We start from the raw sequence: 17908 nt of genomic DNA on the forward strand, positions 1-17908 counted from the left end.
TCAGCCTAAACAATCTACTTGATTTAAATGATTTTAGTAGAAAAAAAATCAAATATAACATTTTATTTGTCGTGTAAAGATTTACCATAAACTTGCCAATTTACATAAACAAAAATAAGCCAATTCAGAAGAGTACAACATCAATTACTCAAAGAAAAATCTAAAAGATGAATGCCTGACTGTCTAGAGGTATGTTGCAGCTTATAAGTCATGATGCAGAGCTCAGAGACTCGCACACTGCAATGGGGTACAAGATCCCACAGACACTAACAAGCACAAAGGTGCTTTTCCTTAAGTATTCAAATCACAACAAACAATCATAAATTCAAGACAGTGATCTTTGTCTGGTCATGAGTTGATGTGAAGTTCATTTTCCCTGGAGTGGAGCATCTTGCAATAATCTTATAAAAGCACAGAATCATTTAAAATGATACCAAACATGAATATAGATCCACAAGATACGCCATATTGAAAACTTGGAACTGTGGAATGTGAGTGAGCAGCTTTGGTGGAGAAGATAAAGTCGAGGGCAGGGATGCATGATCAAGATAATTGAACAACTAGTTTCCTGAACTTCTTCTCAGAGTAGAAAGTTTATTGTTTTGTTGCATGACAAATATTGTATTCTTGCCTTGTGAAATTACATAGCAGTTTTCGGGGTCTAATATTATGGAGAGATTAAGCCATCCTTACACTATAATATAATATACTATAATACTATAATATTTAATTTTGGCTGTAATAAAAACACATTCATTCATTCATTTATTTATTTTATTTTCATCTTAGTCCCTTTATTAACCCAGAATCACCACAGCGGAATGAACTTATACAGCATAGGTTTTTATGCGGCAGATGCTCTTCCAGCAGCAACCCATCTCTGGGAAACATCCATACACACTTATTCACACTCATACACTACGGACAATTTAGCCTATACCCAATTCACCTGTACCGCATGTCTTTGGGCTGTGGGAGAAACTGGAGCACCCGATATATATATATATATATATATATATATATATATATTGTCATGGCATACATAAAAGAATTAAGTTATTAGAAATTATTTAGTAAACCTAATATGTTTAGAAATATATATAATAATATTATTATAATATAGAAATTAGTATTATTATGGCAACATTCCTGAAAGCTGAGGAGGTGGAGGTAATCTGTGTAGAATATTCTGAGGCCTACTACAGAACCCAAGTACACAAAAAATGAGCATTTTTCTCAGGATAATATGTTTTTGTTCAGTTATTTCACTTTAAAGGCAATGTAAAGAACATATCAACTTTTTACCATAAAGGTGGATTTACTGAACAAACACGAAGGAGCTTGAGAAAAATGCCCACTTTAGGAGAAAATTTCAGATGGCATTTAGAGGATTTTGCATCTGACATTAAAGGCATCATTTTGGTGCTGATCGAGCAACTTTGACACTTATGGGACACATTACATTATTATTATCTTTATTATTATTGTCTGATATAAAATATTAACCACACCCAGAGAGTTACAAGATACAACAGTAGTGGCTGATGGGTATATTAAACAAGGCATAATGCGGATCTCACTTGGATGGGTAGTTTGCCTAGTAAAAGAAATGCATGTTAATCTTTTATTGATCTTGACTCTGCTCTGTATTAGAAGGCTTTTCCCTGCTGTATGTGGAGTTCATTTAGGCACCTGCATCCTTCAAGGTGACCCCCAGCCACCTTCACTTTTCAGCAAAGGAGATTTTGTTATTGGAGGGACTTTTACCATTCATTACTATCTGAGGACAGAGAAGCGCACCTACACTGTACGGCCCCAACCACTAATGTGCAGTGGCAGGTTAGAGTGCATTAGTTTGACAAAATTCCAGCAGATGCTTATGTTTTTATTTTTGTTTATTTTAGCACACGAGAGTTATAAGTTATAAGTGTTATAATAATAAGTGATGATAAGTTGTTGTTTTCTGCGTTTTTCTTCAGCATGGATTTCAGAGAGCTGCGCTTTGCTCGCGTCTTGCAGTTCGCCATCCAAGAGATCAACAACAGCTCCAATCTCTTGCCGGGAATCACATTAGGATATCATATATATGACTCATGTGCTTCTGTGCCAATGGTAATAAAAGTAGCTGTGCAGCTTGCCAACGGACTACAACTCGCATTTAACGACACTGACTCCTGTGCACAATCCTCTGAAGTTCTCGCACTAGTTGGAGAATCTGGCTCCACCGCGGCAATAACCACTTCAAGACTTTTCGGCCCTTTTGGAATTCCGCAGGTGCTTGTTGTGTAATCTTTAAGCTTGTAAATTGTTTTCACTGTTTTGCAAAATAAAAATAAATAAAATAAATAAATGCAATAAGGCAATTATTATTATTAGACTAATATTATTATTTATAATTATTTATTAATTATTCTTCTTTACGGTGCATTAAATAGGTGAGTCATTACGCAACATGCGCGTGTCTCAGTGACAAGCGACAGCACCCAACTTTCTTCAGGACAATCCCTAGTGATCACCATCAAGCCGCCGCACTGGCGCGGATGGTCAAGCGCTTCGGGTGGACGTGGATAGGGGCTGTGCGCAGTGATTCAGACTACGGGAACAATGGCATGGCATCATTCTTGAAAGCCGCGGAGGTGGAGGGAATTTGTGTGGAATATTCTGAGGCCTACTACAGGACTCAAACGCGCAACAAACTTCAAAGAGTCGCTGATGTGATCCGAAGGTCAACGGCTCGTGTCATTGTTGCCTTCATGGCTGCAGGAGACATGAGATTTCTCCTAGAAGAGCTAAGCCAACAGCCTCCTCCTCCGATGCAATGGATCGGCAGCGAGGCGTGGGTTACAGACCCACAGATGCTGCGGTTTAATTTGAGTATTGGTGCTGTTGGTTTTGCAATCCCTCGGTCCGTAATTCCTGGTTTCCGTAAATTTCTTCTTGATTTGTCTTCAGAGCAGGCGCTAAAGATTCCTGTGCTGAAAGAATTTTGGGAAAGCTCATTTGGCTGTAGTCTAAAACAACACACAGGTTATTTTTCTGGCATGCCCGCATGCGATGGCACAGAGGACCTTGGCACGTTAAAGAACCCGTACACAGACACGTCCCAGTTGCGCATCTCTAACATGGTATACAAAGCCACATATGCTATAGCTCATGCACTCCATGGTATTGTCTGCAACGGAAAACTTTGTGACAAAAACATCAAAGTAGAGCCCCGAAAGGTACATTTTCTAAGAGTGGAACAACTGAACCTTTTAATTGAATTCTTTTTTTTTTTTTTAAACAATGCAATTTTAAACCATATTTAATAATGCTACATCGTATTCGTGCTACAGTACAGCCATAAACTTTACTGCAGTCTTGAACAATGTTGTAATATTTGTAACTGACTATTCAAATTACAACAGTCTGAAAAAATATTTTAAACAATTTGGAAAATATTTATAAAATAATTAAAACTTCACTTTAGGGCTAATTATTTTGACTCCATTTTTGTGTGTGATATAATATTAAACAGGCTACCATATTTGTGTGTAGGTGTACCTATAGCACATATTTAACCATAACCGTTATGTTCATCATGCAGGTTTCTGATCAACTTAAGCAAGTGAATTTTTCTAAAAATAATTATTCTGTTTCGTTTGATGCTAATGGAGACCCTGTGGCCGTGTATGAGCTTGTGAACTGGCAGCTTCAAGGAGATGGTTCAATTGATTTTGTGACAGTGGGCAAATATGATGCATCCCAGCCTAAAGGCCAAGAATTCAGCCTGAACAGAGCTATCATTTGGTATGATGGCACTGAAAAGGTATTAAATGTGTTCGATAATAACTGCTGAATGTTATGGACTACTCTAATAGATTTTTGACTCTGATATTATTCATTATTCATGATATTATTATTGTTCATCTGTCACCTGCAGGTGCCTGTGTCTGTGTGCAGTGAAAGCTGTCCACCGGGTACTCGGAAGGCTGTAAAAAAAGGAAGACCTGTTTGCTGTTATGACTGCATTAACTGTGCCGATGGGGAGATCAACAATGAAACAGGTCTTTTATTCTGCACATATAATCTAAAAATGCTGAATTGTCTCAACTGAAATTATTGTAAAATAACCCAATCAATATTTTTAAATAAAAGCCTAAGGTTTAACCTAAGGGTTGGGTTAGTCCAACTTTTATCCAAATTTTCATTGAAACAATGCATCATTTTAGAGGGTACATTTCAATCACACATGCAAATTGTTGTTTATGTTTATTTATTTATTTATATGACACTTTGTTATAAAGATGCACTAGTAGTTACAAGATATCAACTCAATTTAAATTAGTTTTTGTAATTGTTTTGCCACAAACAGTCAGTAAATTCAAACTGAAAGTTTTATTTATGCAATCATAACACACAGTTGAAGTCAGAATTATTAGCCCCCTTTTGATTTTTTTTCTTTTTTTTTTTTTTATATTTCCTTAATGATGTTTACCAGAGCAAAAAAATTAACAGTATGTCTGATAATATTTTTTTTCATCTGGAGAAAGTGTCATTTGTTTTATTTTGGCTATAATAAAAGCAGTTTTTAATAAAAAAAATAAATAAATAAATAAAAAAAAACATTATAAAAACAAAATTATGAGCCCCTTGAAGGAATTTTTTTTTCGATAGTCTACAGAACAAACCATTATAATACAATAACTTGCCTAGTTACTCTAACCTGCTCAGTTAACACAATAAACCTAGTTAAGCCTTAAATGTCACTTTAAGCTGTATAGAAGTGTCTTGAAAAGATCTAGTAAAATATTATTTACTGTCATCATGGCAAAGATAAAATAAATCAGTTATTAGAGATAAGTTATTAAAACTATTATGTTAGGAAATGTGTTAAAAAATCTTCTCTCCGCTAAACAGAAATTGTGGGGGGAAAAATAAACAGGGGGGCTAATAATTCTGACTTCAACTGTAGGTTTATTGTAAAAAAAAAAAAAAAAAAAAAACTTTAATAAAGGTCCCCATATAGAAAGCTGATATATGGTATGATATATGACTTCATATCAAAATTACACTTGGATTCAGATACTGTATATAAATTAATAATTGTCCAAATATTATAAAAAAAAATCACCATTTACATTTTTTTAACCACTAGAATGTGTGTGTTCATATCCAGCCATATACCCAGTACCGGGTTGCAGTTTGAAGGACATCCACTGCATAAAACGTGCTGGATAAGTTAGCAATTCTTACCGCTGTAGCCACCCCTGAAAACTAAGCCGAAGGAAAATGGATCAATGAATGAGATTTCTATTTTGGGATCTGTATTTCTATCTGGTCTTGTGGATTTGGCCACAGGTTCTCCTCCACATCACAGTGCATGTATTCATCAGCCATACATCACTGAAAGAACCTTCTGGCCTATCGTGTCTTGACTTTGTTCTGCTGTGATTAGGCTTTCTTGCACACTGGAATATATTCAAATATGAAAATATTGGGTGACGCAGTGGCGCAGTAGGTAGTGCTGTCGCCTCACAGCAAGAAGGTTCGAGCCTCGGCTGGGTCAGTTGGCGTTTCTGTGTGGAGTTTGCATGTTCTCCCTGCGTTCACATGGGTTTCCTCCCGGTGCTCCGGTTTCCCCCACAGTCCAAAGACATGCGGTACAAGTGAATTGGGTGGGCTAAATTGTCCATAGTGTATGAGTGTGAATGAGTGTGTGTGGATGTTTCCCAGAGATGGGTTGCGGCTGGAAGGGCATCCGGTGCGTAAAACTTGCTGGATAAGTTGGTGGTTCATTCCGCTGTGGCAACCGTGGATTAATAAAGGGACTAAGTTGAAAAGACAATGAATGAATGAATGAATGAAAGTATTGGTTGTAAAAGTGGTACATGGAATATATAAACCAAATCCGATGAAGAATAAGGATTCAATCTATAGATAATATAGGCCTGCTTGGATCTGTGTACCATCAGTTCATTTGATTATTATTTTTTTTTAATCTGGAAAACGAAACACCAGAAAAACAGTCAATATTCCGTTGTTCTGTAGGCACACACAAAAAAGACAAAAGATCACCTGTTACCTGTTTTTAACTCAAAACAGAGAATTAAAACAATCACAAAACAGAAACAAAAATAACAACCTTTATTCGTTTGATCAAAAAATGAACACTAAAAAAAGCAAGATTTCAACATGAGGGTGCTCGCTGCAGAGCCATTTGGGCAAGCTGAGCTCCAGCGAGGGGGAGCTTGAGCTTGAGCTCCACCTTTTTTGCACTTCTTTTACGAGTGATGTCACTGGGGGTAGGGTTAGGGGTGGGGTTGGTGTACGCATTAAAACAGCTTACAGGAGGCAGAGCGAGAGCTCATGCTCCCCCTCGCTGGAGCTCAGCTCTGCTCAAATGGCTCTGCAGCGAGCACCACTTCCCTTTTTCTGCAGAATGGTCAATAGCTATGAGGCTATAGGATTTAAATCAACTTCGCTTATCAACACACCTATAAATTACTTGCATATAAACCTATACTATTGGATGTTCAAAATATATGAAACGTATATATACGTGTATATATAAAAATATAAAAAGATAATGCTATGAATGCTCCAGCAAAAAGGTTTATTATGCACTTAAATTATTGGAAAGCAATGGGTTTAATAAATATAAAGTTGCTTAAGTAATTTTTTAGAATAAAATATATTTATTTTAGTTTTTTATGTTTGATATTTTATAGATTTTGCGATTCGTCAAGGGTTACAATACACACTTATGCCCAGTAGATGGCAGGAATGCACTTTCTAAATGGGTTTGCCTGTTACCAATAAACAGGCTAATGCACAAAAATGCTGGATGCCAGGGGCCATAAAATATAGTTATTAAACATAAAAGAAGCAGTGTCCAGAAGACACTTCTATACAGCTTAAAGTGACATTTAAAGGCTTAACTAGGTTAATAAGGTGAACTAGGCAGGTTAGGGTAATTAGGCAAGTTATTCTATAATGATGGTTTGTTCTGTAGACTATCGAAAAAAAATTAGCTTAAAGGGGCTAATAATTTTGTCCCAAAAATAGTTTTTTAAAAAATTAAAAACTGCTTTTATTCTAGCCAAAATAAAACAAATAAGACTTTTTCTAGAAGTAAAAATATTATCAGACATACTGTGAAAATTTCCTTGCTCTGTCAAACATCATTTGAGAAATATTTAAAAAAGAAAAAAAAATCAAAAGGGGGCTAATGATTCTGACTTCAACTATATATATCTAGTTCATGGGGGTTAGCTTAACCAAAGTAATGAAAGGAAACTTTTTATCAGCATTTTCTTTATTAAACCCATTGCTTTCCAATAATTGAATTGCATAATAAACCTTTAAAATTAGCTGGAGCATTCCTAGCATTATCTTTTAATATATATATATTTATATTTAGCATAATCTATTTTTATTATTCAACAGATATAATTCATCTATTAATCAGATTATTTCTATTTCATAAGCTTATTAATTATTATTTATATGATAAATAATGATTTTGTCCACTCAAGTGACTTTTTAGAAGTTTATGCGCACACACATACACACACACACACACACACATATCAAATCACTTGCATGTTCACAACTTATTGTATTTGCTTTTGTGAATTTTATTTTGTATGTTTGCACGAATGTTATTTGGGTGTTTATGCACGCATTGCGTTTATATTCATATGCAAGAGTTTTTGGGCGCTTATGCATAGATCTAGTTTATATGTATATGCGAGTGTGTGTTTGCATGTAGTGTGTTTATGTGCGAGTGTATGTAGGTGTATAAGTACATCAGGTTTATATGCAAGGCTCGTATATTTTGTACATCCAATAGCATAGGTGTATGAGTAAATTATAAGTGTATATGCAGTGCATATAGGTGTGTTTGCATTTAGCGAGTTTATATGTATGTGCGCATATATGTGGATGTATGCGTGCAAGTTTATGTATATATGCAAGTTTCATATATTATTTTGAACATCCAATAGTATAGGTTTGATTTAAATCCTATAGCTATTGACCAATCGGCAGAAAAAGGGGTGTCTCCATCTCGTGCGGACACACACCTTGAAATCATGTTTTTTTTTTTTTTTGGTGTCCGTTTTTTGATCAAACGGATAAATGCCTTGTTATTTTATTTTTATTGTTTGTTTTAATTCTCCGTTTTGAGTTAAAAACAGGAAAACAGAAGCGCTTTTTTGTGCCAACAGAATAAACAGAAAAACAAAATATTGACTGTTTTTCTGTAGTTTCGTTTTCCAGAATAAAAGGAATAATCAAATGAACGAATGGTACACGGACCCTGCTTAGTCATCTTCTGCGATTATGATGTAATTTTATTTATCCTGAAACATTCATCTTCTAAACATGTAATATTGCTTTATATTGCTGAATATATCTTTTTTCCATAAAACTATGCATCAAGAGTAATGCAAGTTGCTTAATACTTAATACAGTTTTCAATTGTTTTGCCACAAATTTCAGAAGCCTGATGTTAATTTTTTAAACTCTAGACACAAAATTCCAAACTCTAAACTCATTTTTAAAATGCTTGGATACAATACACACAAGTCAACGATACAGTGCTCATAAAATCACCAGTTCAATATAACACAGTTTAACATAAAATTAATCACATTTCAAAATGCTACTCACAAGATACATAGGAAATAACTGAGTATTTATTTAAAGTTTTTTTACAATCATTTTGCCACAAATTTCAGAACCCTGATGTCAATTATCAAAACTCTAGACACAAAGCTTTTAGTCTTGCATTTGCGGGATCGTTAATTCACATAATCCTTTTATCATATAAATACCACAGGAACATTACTTTAGATCACCAGCACACAAGACGCGTATCGTTTCAATAAACCATCAACAGTCATTAAAAATTGCTGTTTAAAATATACAATACGTTTAATTTTGGTTCAAGCTGTATCATATATTTGAAACATCAATATTTAATGATTGTTTATTGAATTGATGTGACTGTTTAGAGTTTTGAAAAATAACATCAGAGTTCTGAAATTTGTAGCAAAACGATTGTAAAAAAACTGTGAGCAAAAAACAAAACAAATCCAAAAAAAAACGTTGTATTCTATTATCATGTGTTCATGTTTTATTAGCACTTGAATGCAAGTAGTTTTCCTCAAACATGCAACAGGCCCAATCCCAATTCTATTTTTGTACCCCTACCCCTTGGCCCTTCCAACAGAGTGTAAAGGAGAAGGGCTTCCAAATTTACCCTTAAGAAATGGGACAACACTACAACACCTGCACATGCCATCATCATAATATGTCATCGCGATCTCTTGCTTCATATGAGATCAGATGATCGCAACCGCTGTAATTATTCCAGTTGCGTTATTTTTTGGTATGTATCTTCAGGAAATCACTGAAGGCAACGATATCATGTTATCATAATGTGGCAAAAAGCTTAAGATTGTTCTGTGCATTTACACCCTGGCCATATTCATCTATGTAAACACAAGAAAAAGCATAATAGCAGACACTGTAAAGAGGTCATTCCCAGCCACTAGACATTTCTGACAGGGTATTCAAGTGTCAGAATGCTGTGGGACTGCTGTAAAGAAGTTATTATTATGGATCATAGATAGCGAAATTTAGCGTTTTTTATTTAAGCGTTATTTTATTTTATTTTTTAAAGTATGACGGTAAAACACAAACGCGGTTATGGATGTATTAAAACACAGTCAACGTCAGCATCATTAGCCCCCTGAATAATTAGCCCCCCTGTTAAATTTGTTCCCCAATTTCTGTTTAATGGAAAAAAGATTTTTCAACACATTTCTGAACATAATAGTTTTAATAACTCATTTCTAATAGCTTCTAATAGCATTTCTAGCTATTCTAGCTTCTAGCATTTCTAATATTTTATCTTTGCCATGATGACAGTAAATAATATTTTACTTGATATTTTTCAAGACACTTCTATACAGCTTTAAGTGACATTTAAAGGCTTAACTAGGGTAATTAGGCAAGTTATTGTCTGACGATGGTTTGTTCTGTAGACCATTCGGGGAAAAAATTGACACTTTCTCTTTAAGAAAATTATAATCAGACATCAGACATACTGTGAAAATGTTCTTGCTCTTCTAAACATCATTTAGAAAATATAAAAAAAAATTAAATCTAAGGGGGGCTAAAAATTTTGACTTCAACTGTTTGTTTGTTTGTTTGTTTGTTGTAAAAGTTTGTAATAATGACAAATGGCTGGTGTATTCTGGGAAATTTTCTTACCCCTTGGTTTCGAGTGTGGTCCTGACAAATCTCTCTTTCGAGGGCTATCTAGCCCTACCCCTTAGCCCTATGCTTTTACGATAAAGAGAATTGGGACGCCCCTACCACTTCACGTGAATGCACAAACCTAGGACTAGAGGTAAGGGGTAGGGCTAAGGGGTAGAATTGGGATTGGGCCATTGTTGACTAAAAACTTTAGGCAAGTAGTGCAAAGCTGTATAGCATAACACACACACACACACACACACACACACACACACACACACACACACACTATGTATAAAACATAATCTGATACCTTACTGTTGTTTTATTGCTATGGATCTTGAATGACAGCTGAACATTTGTTTTTTCATGTTCCAGATTCATTAGATTGTCACAAATGCCAACCTGACTACTGGCCCAATGCTGAGAAGATCAAATGCCTTCCCAAGCCAGTGGAGTTTCTGTCCTGGGATGAGATCCTTGGGAATACCCTAGCTGCTTTCTCTATTGCTGGCTCTTTAGTGGCTTTAAGTATGGCTTTAGTGTTTTATAAAAACAGAGTTTCTCCAATAGTGAGAGCCAACAACTCTGAGCTGAGCTTCCTGCTGCTCTTCTCACTGACTCTGTGTTTCCTCTGTTCACTCACTTTCATCGGTCAGCCCACTGAGTGGTCCTGTATGTTGCGTCACACAGCTTTTGGGATCACTTTTGTCCTCTGCATCTCTTGCGTTCTGGGGAAAACAATAGTGGTGTTAATGGCCTTCAAAGCTACACTTCCAGGAAGTAATGTCATGAAATGGTTTGGGCCTCCTCAACAGAGACTCAGCGTTTTTGGTTTCACTCTTGTACAGATTATTATTTGTGTGCTTTGGTTAACAATATCTCCACCGTTTCCTTACAAGAATATGCAGCACTACAAAGACAAGATCATTTTAGAATGCAGTTTAGGGTCAGCTGTTGGTTTCTGGGCTGTGCTGGGTTATATAGGCCTCCTAGCTTTCCTATGTTTTGTTTTAGCTTTTCTGGCCCGGAAGCTGCCTGATAACTTTAATGAGGCTAAATTCATCACCTTCAGTATGCTCATATTCTGTGCTGTATGGATCACATTTGTTCCAGCTTATGTCAGTTCTCCAGGTAAATTTACTGTGGCTGTAGAAATTTTTGCCATTTTAGCTTCGAGCTTTAGTCTGATTCTCCTTATTTTTGCTCCAAAGTGTTTCGTTATTGTATTTAGGCCAGAGGAAAACACCAAAAGACATTTATTGGGTAAAGTACCACCGAAAGCTCTCTGAAAACACATATCTTACATTAAAAATTGACCACTATTAGATATCACAGGTGTGATTTTACAGAGTCAACTATCACACAGCTGATATGTTTTTACCTGCCTGTACCATATGCACAAATTGTAACAGACATTACTTTTTGAAACAACAACAATCAAACAAAAAACTATCCACTGTATTAATTTTATCTGGTGGTCTGGAAAATATATATTCACCAAACATATTAAATTGTGCTCAGTCAATTTATCAAACAGAAGTGTAATGAAACTCTGTAATGAAACTGTGCGAATAGATCAGGATAGTGGGAGACAGAAGCAAAGCGATCTCAAGTCATCTAGACAACATGACAGAAGAGGTAACTGTGGGCTCTTCTTGAAGATTAAACTGGGACTGACTTTTTCCACTTGGCACATAGTGAAGTGAACTGAAGAGCGATTGTTTATACGATTTATGTTTGTAGCTACAGATACATGTTTTTTTTCATGACTGACCTATAATGTTTTATGGCACAATATAATAAAAAAAATGTTCAGAAATGTGATCCTCTTTCCATCATTTAATATTCTGGGAAAAGTGAATTTGTTTGGTGGACGTTGGTCTCGGTAACTTTTATTTCCTTTTGTTCCGGGAATTATTCATTTACAAATTAAGCACTGCTAACATAATGTGGGACACAGTAAAATACTGTGAATTCACACCTGTAATATTGACGTCTAACCTGTGGTTTGACCATACCGATCTCTCCAATTACTTTAAGCAACTATTAATTGGTATTAAATTTTTACTGTATGAAGAATGCTATTTTTCTTTTTTTATTGTAATCGTGGCATGAAGCCACTACTGCTGGGTGAGGCACAAATAAACTGCAATGATTTTCAGTAAGTACCTTCTTAACAATTGAGTATATGTCAGTCTCAAATTCTGTCAGCTCTAAAATGTAACTTGTGTATAGTTGCTTTATTGACAGTTGCCAAGTGCCCTGACTCGGTGTAATGCTGACTGTTAATCCTTGAAGTGTTTTTGTTGTTATATCTTACCGCTTTTCAGTTCTACTGTAGTTTTACATTTACATTCAAATGAAATATTTTGTAAAACACAATTCTGCCTTATAGATTTTCAGCTTGAAATATTAAACATTAATTTGTAGTGGTTCTTAAAAGGATAGTGACCCCAAAAATGTACACTAACCGTCAAAAATTCTGGGGTCAGATTTTATTTATTTTATTATTAATTGTTTAAATTTTTTTTCTGTTCATAAAGGCAGCATTTATTAAATGTAAAAAAATGTAAATATTTATTAAAATTGTAAATAACTGCTTTCTTGTTGTATGTAGTTTTAAATGAAATTATTACTCCAGTCATAATTGCTTTTTATTACTATTATCATTAATAATAATAATAATAATAATAATAATAATAATAATAATTAATAATTATTATTAGAGTGATTACTGAAGCATCATGTGACCATGAAGACTGAAGTAATGAAGCTCACTGGAATAAAGGATCAAATTAAATTATAAACTACATTTTATAACAGTTACTTTATAGTGCAAAAGCATTTAAACAATTTTACAACTTGTTCTGTATTTTTGATGAAAACAATGCAGCCTTTCTGAGCAGGATAAGCCTATTTTAAAACATTTAAAAATCCTACTTTTGACCAATGTACCCATGTAAATGTACCCGTTTATTACTCAGTCTCATGTGGCTTCAAACCTTTGTGAGTTTACTTCTTCTGTTGAGCACAAAAGAATACATTCTGAAGAAAGCTGGAAACCTGTAACCTTTGACTTCCAGTCGTTTAGTGGGAAAACCAGATACTGCCGATGTCAATGGTTAAAGGTTTCCAGCTTTCTTCATAATATATTATTTTGTGTTCAGCAGGAGAAACAAAAACAAACAGGTTTGGAACAGGTGAAGAGAGTAAATTATGACAGAATTTACATTTTTGTGTGAAGCAAAACCCTTTTCTGTCTTCTGATTTCAAAGGTGAAATGGTGATTTCAAAGGTGATTTCTGTCTGCTTAAGGTAGGTCAATTTATTTATTTTTTTTGCTTTTGATAAAGCAGCATTCAACTTAAGCTCAATGTTGGCAATGTCTTTAAATAAATTATTTATTTAGGCCTATTTTCATTATTCATTTATTTTCATTATTCGTTGATTATTATCTACAATTGTTGAGACATGAAATGAGATAGTAAACTAGGTCCCACTTTATATTAAGTGGCCTTAACTAATATGTACTTAAATAGGAATTAATAGTTTGTTACAATGTACTTATTGTGTAAATAAATGTATTTACCATGTACTTATGCTTGATTAAATACATGTATGTAATTACATCTGTAATTAACTTTTGTAATTACATTTGTAAATACAATGTTGACCATCCCTTACACCTTAACCTACCCTTAAACCTACCCATGCCACCAAACCTGTCCATAACCCAACCTCTATCCCAACTCAAAAGCACCACAAGTGTTCTCAAATACATTATAAACTCAGTAAGTACATTGTATTTATTTTTTGATGTAAGTACATAGTAGTTAGGGACACTTAATATAAAGTGGGACCGTAAACTATAGTCAACAACGAAAATGTAAGTAAAAACAGAAATAAAAACATTAATGAAAATGTCTTGTCTTAGTCCTGTCAAAATAGCAAACACTGAACATCTCTCTATATTTAGGTTAAAAGACTGCTTTATTTATTTATTTATTTATTTATTTATTTAAGACTACTTATTTATACTGAATGTTTATGCTTTCATTTTAGTTGCAAAAAGATCAGAAATTGATCGCGCACGCGCAGGGAAAAAAGGCAATATATGCGACACATGATATGCATCGCTCTCATGCCACGTTTTGAGGATAAATTCGCTTTTAGGTGCTGCTTTGAATAAAATAAAACTATTAAAAAGCACATCCCTGCTGAAAAAAAACAGCATAGACCAGCATTGCTGGTCACCAGCAAGACCAGCATATGTTGTGTTTTGGTGCTGGTATGCTGGTGACCAGCATGGGATGCTGGTGCTGGTATGCTGATAACCAGCATGGGATGCTGGTGCTGTGATGTTGGTGACCAGCATGGAATGCTGGTGCTGTGATGCTGGTGTTATGCTGGTGACCAGCATGGGATGCTGGTGCTGTGATGCTGGTGTTATGCTGTGGTGACCAGCATGGGATGCTGGTGCTATGCTGGTGACCAGCATGGGATGCTTGTGCTGTGATGCTGGTGTTATGCTGTGGTGACCATGGGATGCTGGTGCTGTGATGCTGGTGTTATGCTGGTGACCAGCATGGGATGCTTGTGCTGTGATGCTGGTGACCAGCATAGGATGCTGCTGGGATGCTGGCGCTGGTATGCTAGTGACCAGCAATCCCATGCTGGTCACCAGCATCCCATGCTCGTCACCAGCACCAAAACACATGCTGGTCTTGCTGGGATCTGGGTGCTATGCTGGTGACCAGCATGAAATGCTGGTGCTGGGATGCTGGTCACCAGCATCCCATGCTGGTCACCAGCACCAAAACACAACATTTTCTGGTCTTGCTGGGATTAGTTTTGTCTTGCTGGTCCACCAAACATAGACCAGCATCACCAGCAATACAAAGCTGGTAGACAAGCATGACCAGCAAGCCGAAGCTGGTCTACCAGCATAACCAGCAAGACCAAGCTGGTAGACAAGCATGACCAGCAAGACCAAGCTGGTAGACTAGCCTGACCAGCAAGCCGAAGCTGGTCTACCAGCAAGACCAAGCTTATCTACCAGCTTCACCAGAAAGACCAAGCTGGTCTACCAGCATCACCAGCAAGACCAAGCTGGTCTACCAGCATCACCAGCAAGACCAATCTGGTCCACCAGCAAGACCAAGCTGGTCTACCAGCAAGACCAAGCTGGTCAACCAGCAAAACCAAGCTGGTCAACCAGCAAAACCAAGCTGGTCTACCAGCATCACCAGCAAGACCAAGCTGGTAGACCAGCTAAACCAGCATTGACCAGCATAGACCAGCATGAAAATCATGAAAATCATGCTGGTCTTTGCTGGTTTTTTCAGCAGGGATTAATGACTACTTATAAAATAAAACATTCATAAAGGAGTATCTTATGAAAAAACACCAATTGACGGGCTCTGCTTTCGGTTTTAAAAGAATCAAGCAGCTTTAAAAATATAATTTGCTGAAGAGAAATGACAGGGAAAAAAAGATTAAACATATCGGGACTGTTAAAATAACATTCCTCTTTGATATATTCTTTCGACTCCGACACATCAGCTAAGATTATGAACGACAGAGTGTCTCTCCTGCTTCAGTAGCGTGTCCCGCTGGTTATAAACGAGGAGGCGGAGAGAATGCGAAGCTTAGTTTCGGCTCGATATATTTAAATAAAAACTAACAACGAGCTGCTTATAACGCTCAAAAAGTTAAACTAAAATGCACAACTCTTGTTGGTTGCACCTGCGGGATGCACAATGAACCTAACGCACCATTATTTTGATTCTATATTCGTGAAGAATGAGCCAACCGCATATGCTTAGTCATGTTGGTCGGGAATCTGCTTTATAACTTATTAGTTTATTACAATAATCACACTTAGCTTTGCCATCGTTCTTCACCACATATAGCCACTCAACACATCTTGCGGTCCATCTTTAATGTTTAGATTATTGAAGGTGCTATTGACGTTTTGAGAAAAAAAAAATTAATAGTACTGAAACTAAATTATTAAAAATGAACTTGCGGGACTTCATGTATGTCCTGCGGCAACATTATTTTTATTACACTTTAAGTGATCTGCTTGAGGTAGGTCACGTTTATCAATGGTAAGTTTTAGCCTAAGTTTACATCAATAACATAATGTGCATTGTCCATTAACATACAAAAAAAAAAAACATTATTATACACCATAGTAGTCTGTAGCCTATAAAAAGGCCGCAAATATTTTTAAATGCATTAAAAGACAAGCACATATCTTAGCCTTGAGTTTGTTCACACTCTGCCTGTATTAACATAAATGCTGTATTTTAATATAGCTAATTTTGATTAATTAGCTTTAACTGACAGCCTTTTCTTCTTTTTCCGCGGTTATGCAGCATTATATTTCACACGCATATGCAAGGTGACTGAATATGAAATTAAAATACAAAACATACTGAGCCATTAAGAAAAAACAAAACAAAACAACAGTTATACTTTAAAGCAGAACATTGACGTTTTGAAACAAAAAAGGAACTGAAACTAAATTATAAAAAATAAACCTGCCGGACTTAATTTATGTCCTATTTTCATTATTCATTTATTTTCATTATTCAATTATTATTATGTACTATAATTGAAACATAAAATGAGATAGTAAAATATAATCAACAACGAAAATGTAAATAAAAACGTAAATTAAAAACATAAATGAAAAGGTCTTGTCTTAGTCCTATCAAAATAGCAAACACTACATCTCTCTATATTTAGACTAAAAGACTGCTTTATTTTATTTATTTATTTATTTATATATTTAAGACTACTTATTTGTACTGAATGTTTGTGCTTTCATTTTAGTTGTCTTTCATTTCTTCAATTCTATTTTCCAAAACGAATCCTCTTTGCACTTAAAAAGTTTACAATAAACCAGGTAAACAAATGTTAAATGTAAGTTGAGGTGATCGCAAGTTCACAACTTTGAGGTGATGTGCTCTACCGGCAGGATAATCTATGTTTTTCATATGCGCACGTTTAAGATTTGAGATAATAACATTGCCATGATAGTCAAAGAAATCAAAACATTATTTTTACCCCAACGCAATTTAATCGGGCACTGAAGGCTAATAACTTAATTCTTATATTTGCTTTTTGACTTCTCACCATGTATCTTTTCTACAGCATAGTATAGTGTGAGAGCATGTCTATTACCAGAAAAACTAAATTAAAATTATATTTTAATTGAACACATCACATCACATACAGTAAGCTACGCCTACAGAACAGTCTGTTTAGCATTGTGAAAAGGCAAAGCTGAATATCTGTGGTTAAAGTGCCACCCAGCGGTCAAATGCTGCTGGCGCATCAAATACCGCCGTCGCCGCGGTATGAATGGCGGCACAAGGAACACATTGAAGTAGTAACATCTGTACCATATATGATATTTTGAAGTACTGCTGTAAAACAAACACAATGACTTACATTTTACATGTGAATATGAAACTGACCACATAACATTCTCACAGTATGGAAAGTTAATTACTTTACTGTTATTATGCTAACATTTTCGAAAACATCTACATTATGTAGATATAAAATTACATTTTGTGACCCAACAGTATTTGAAAATTGTATTAATGGTATGGAGACATTGTATTTGATATATGCCGGCTTAGTA

At 35.4% G+C, this 17908-nt stretch overlaps 1 protein-coding gene and 1 long non-coding RNA gene across 2 annotated transcripts in view; one reads left to right on the forward strand and one right to left on the reverse strand.

Moving 5' to 3' along the window:
- Positions 1-1567: 1567 nt before the first annotated feature.
- On the forward strand, positions 1568-12073 carry olfck1 (olfactory receptor C family, k1). Its single transcript, XM_691158.11, has 6 exons — positions 1568-1839; positions 1980-2274; positions 2436-3221; positions 3587-3808; positions 3923-4046; positions 10627-12073. Exons 1-6 carry the CDS (start codon positions 1568-1570, stop codon positions 11538-11540), a joined length of 2613 nt encoding a protein of 870 aa, XP_696250.9. The 3' UTR covers positions 11541-12073.
- Positions 8094-17908, reverse strand: part of LOC141378718 (uncharacterized) — a 41715-nt gene continuing 31900 nt past the window's right edge. Inside the window, exon 4 of the long non-coding RNA XR_012393959.1 lies at positions 8094-10979. This is a non-coding gene — a long non-coding RNA (uncharacterized lncRNA). The remainder of the gene's footprint in view (positions 10980-17908) is intronic.

Source organism: Danio rerio, chromosome 18, assembly GCF_049306965.1.
Source record: "Danio rerio strain Tuebingen ecotype United States chromosome 18, GRCz12tu, whole genome shotgun sequence".
In the NCBI taxonomy this organism is placed as follows: Eukaryota; Metazoa; Chordata; class Actinopteri; order Cypriniformes; family Danionidae; genus Danio; species Danio rerio.

What these genes read in the sequence shown, in the direction of transcription:
- olfck1 (XM_691158.11), top strand. Translation starts at nt 1,568, where the DNA reads ATGCGGATCTCACTTGGATGGGTAGTTTGCCTAGTAAAAGAAATGCAT. An exon ending in CCACTAATGTGCAGTGGCAG is followed by an intron (nt 1,840 to 1,979) that starts GTTAGAGTGCAT and finishes GTTTTTCTTCAG; the next exon opens with CATGGATTTCAGAGAGCTGC. An exon ending in TCAAAGTAGAGCCCCGAAAG is followed by an intron (nt 3,222 to 3,586) that starts GTACATTTTCTA and finishes TTCATCATGCAG; the next exon opens with GTTTCTGATCAACTTAAGCA.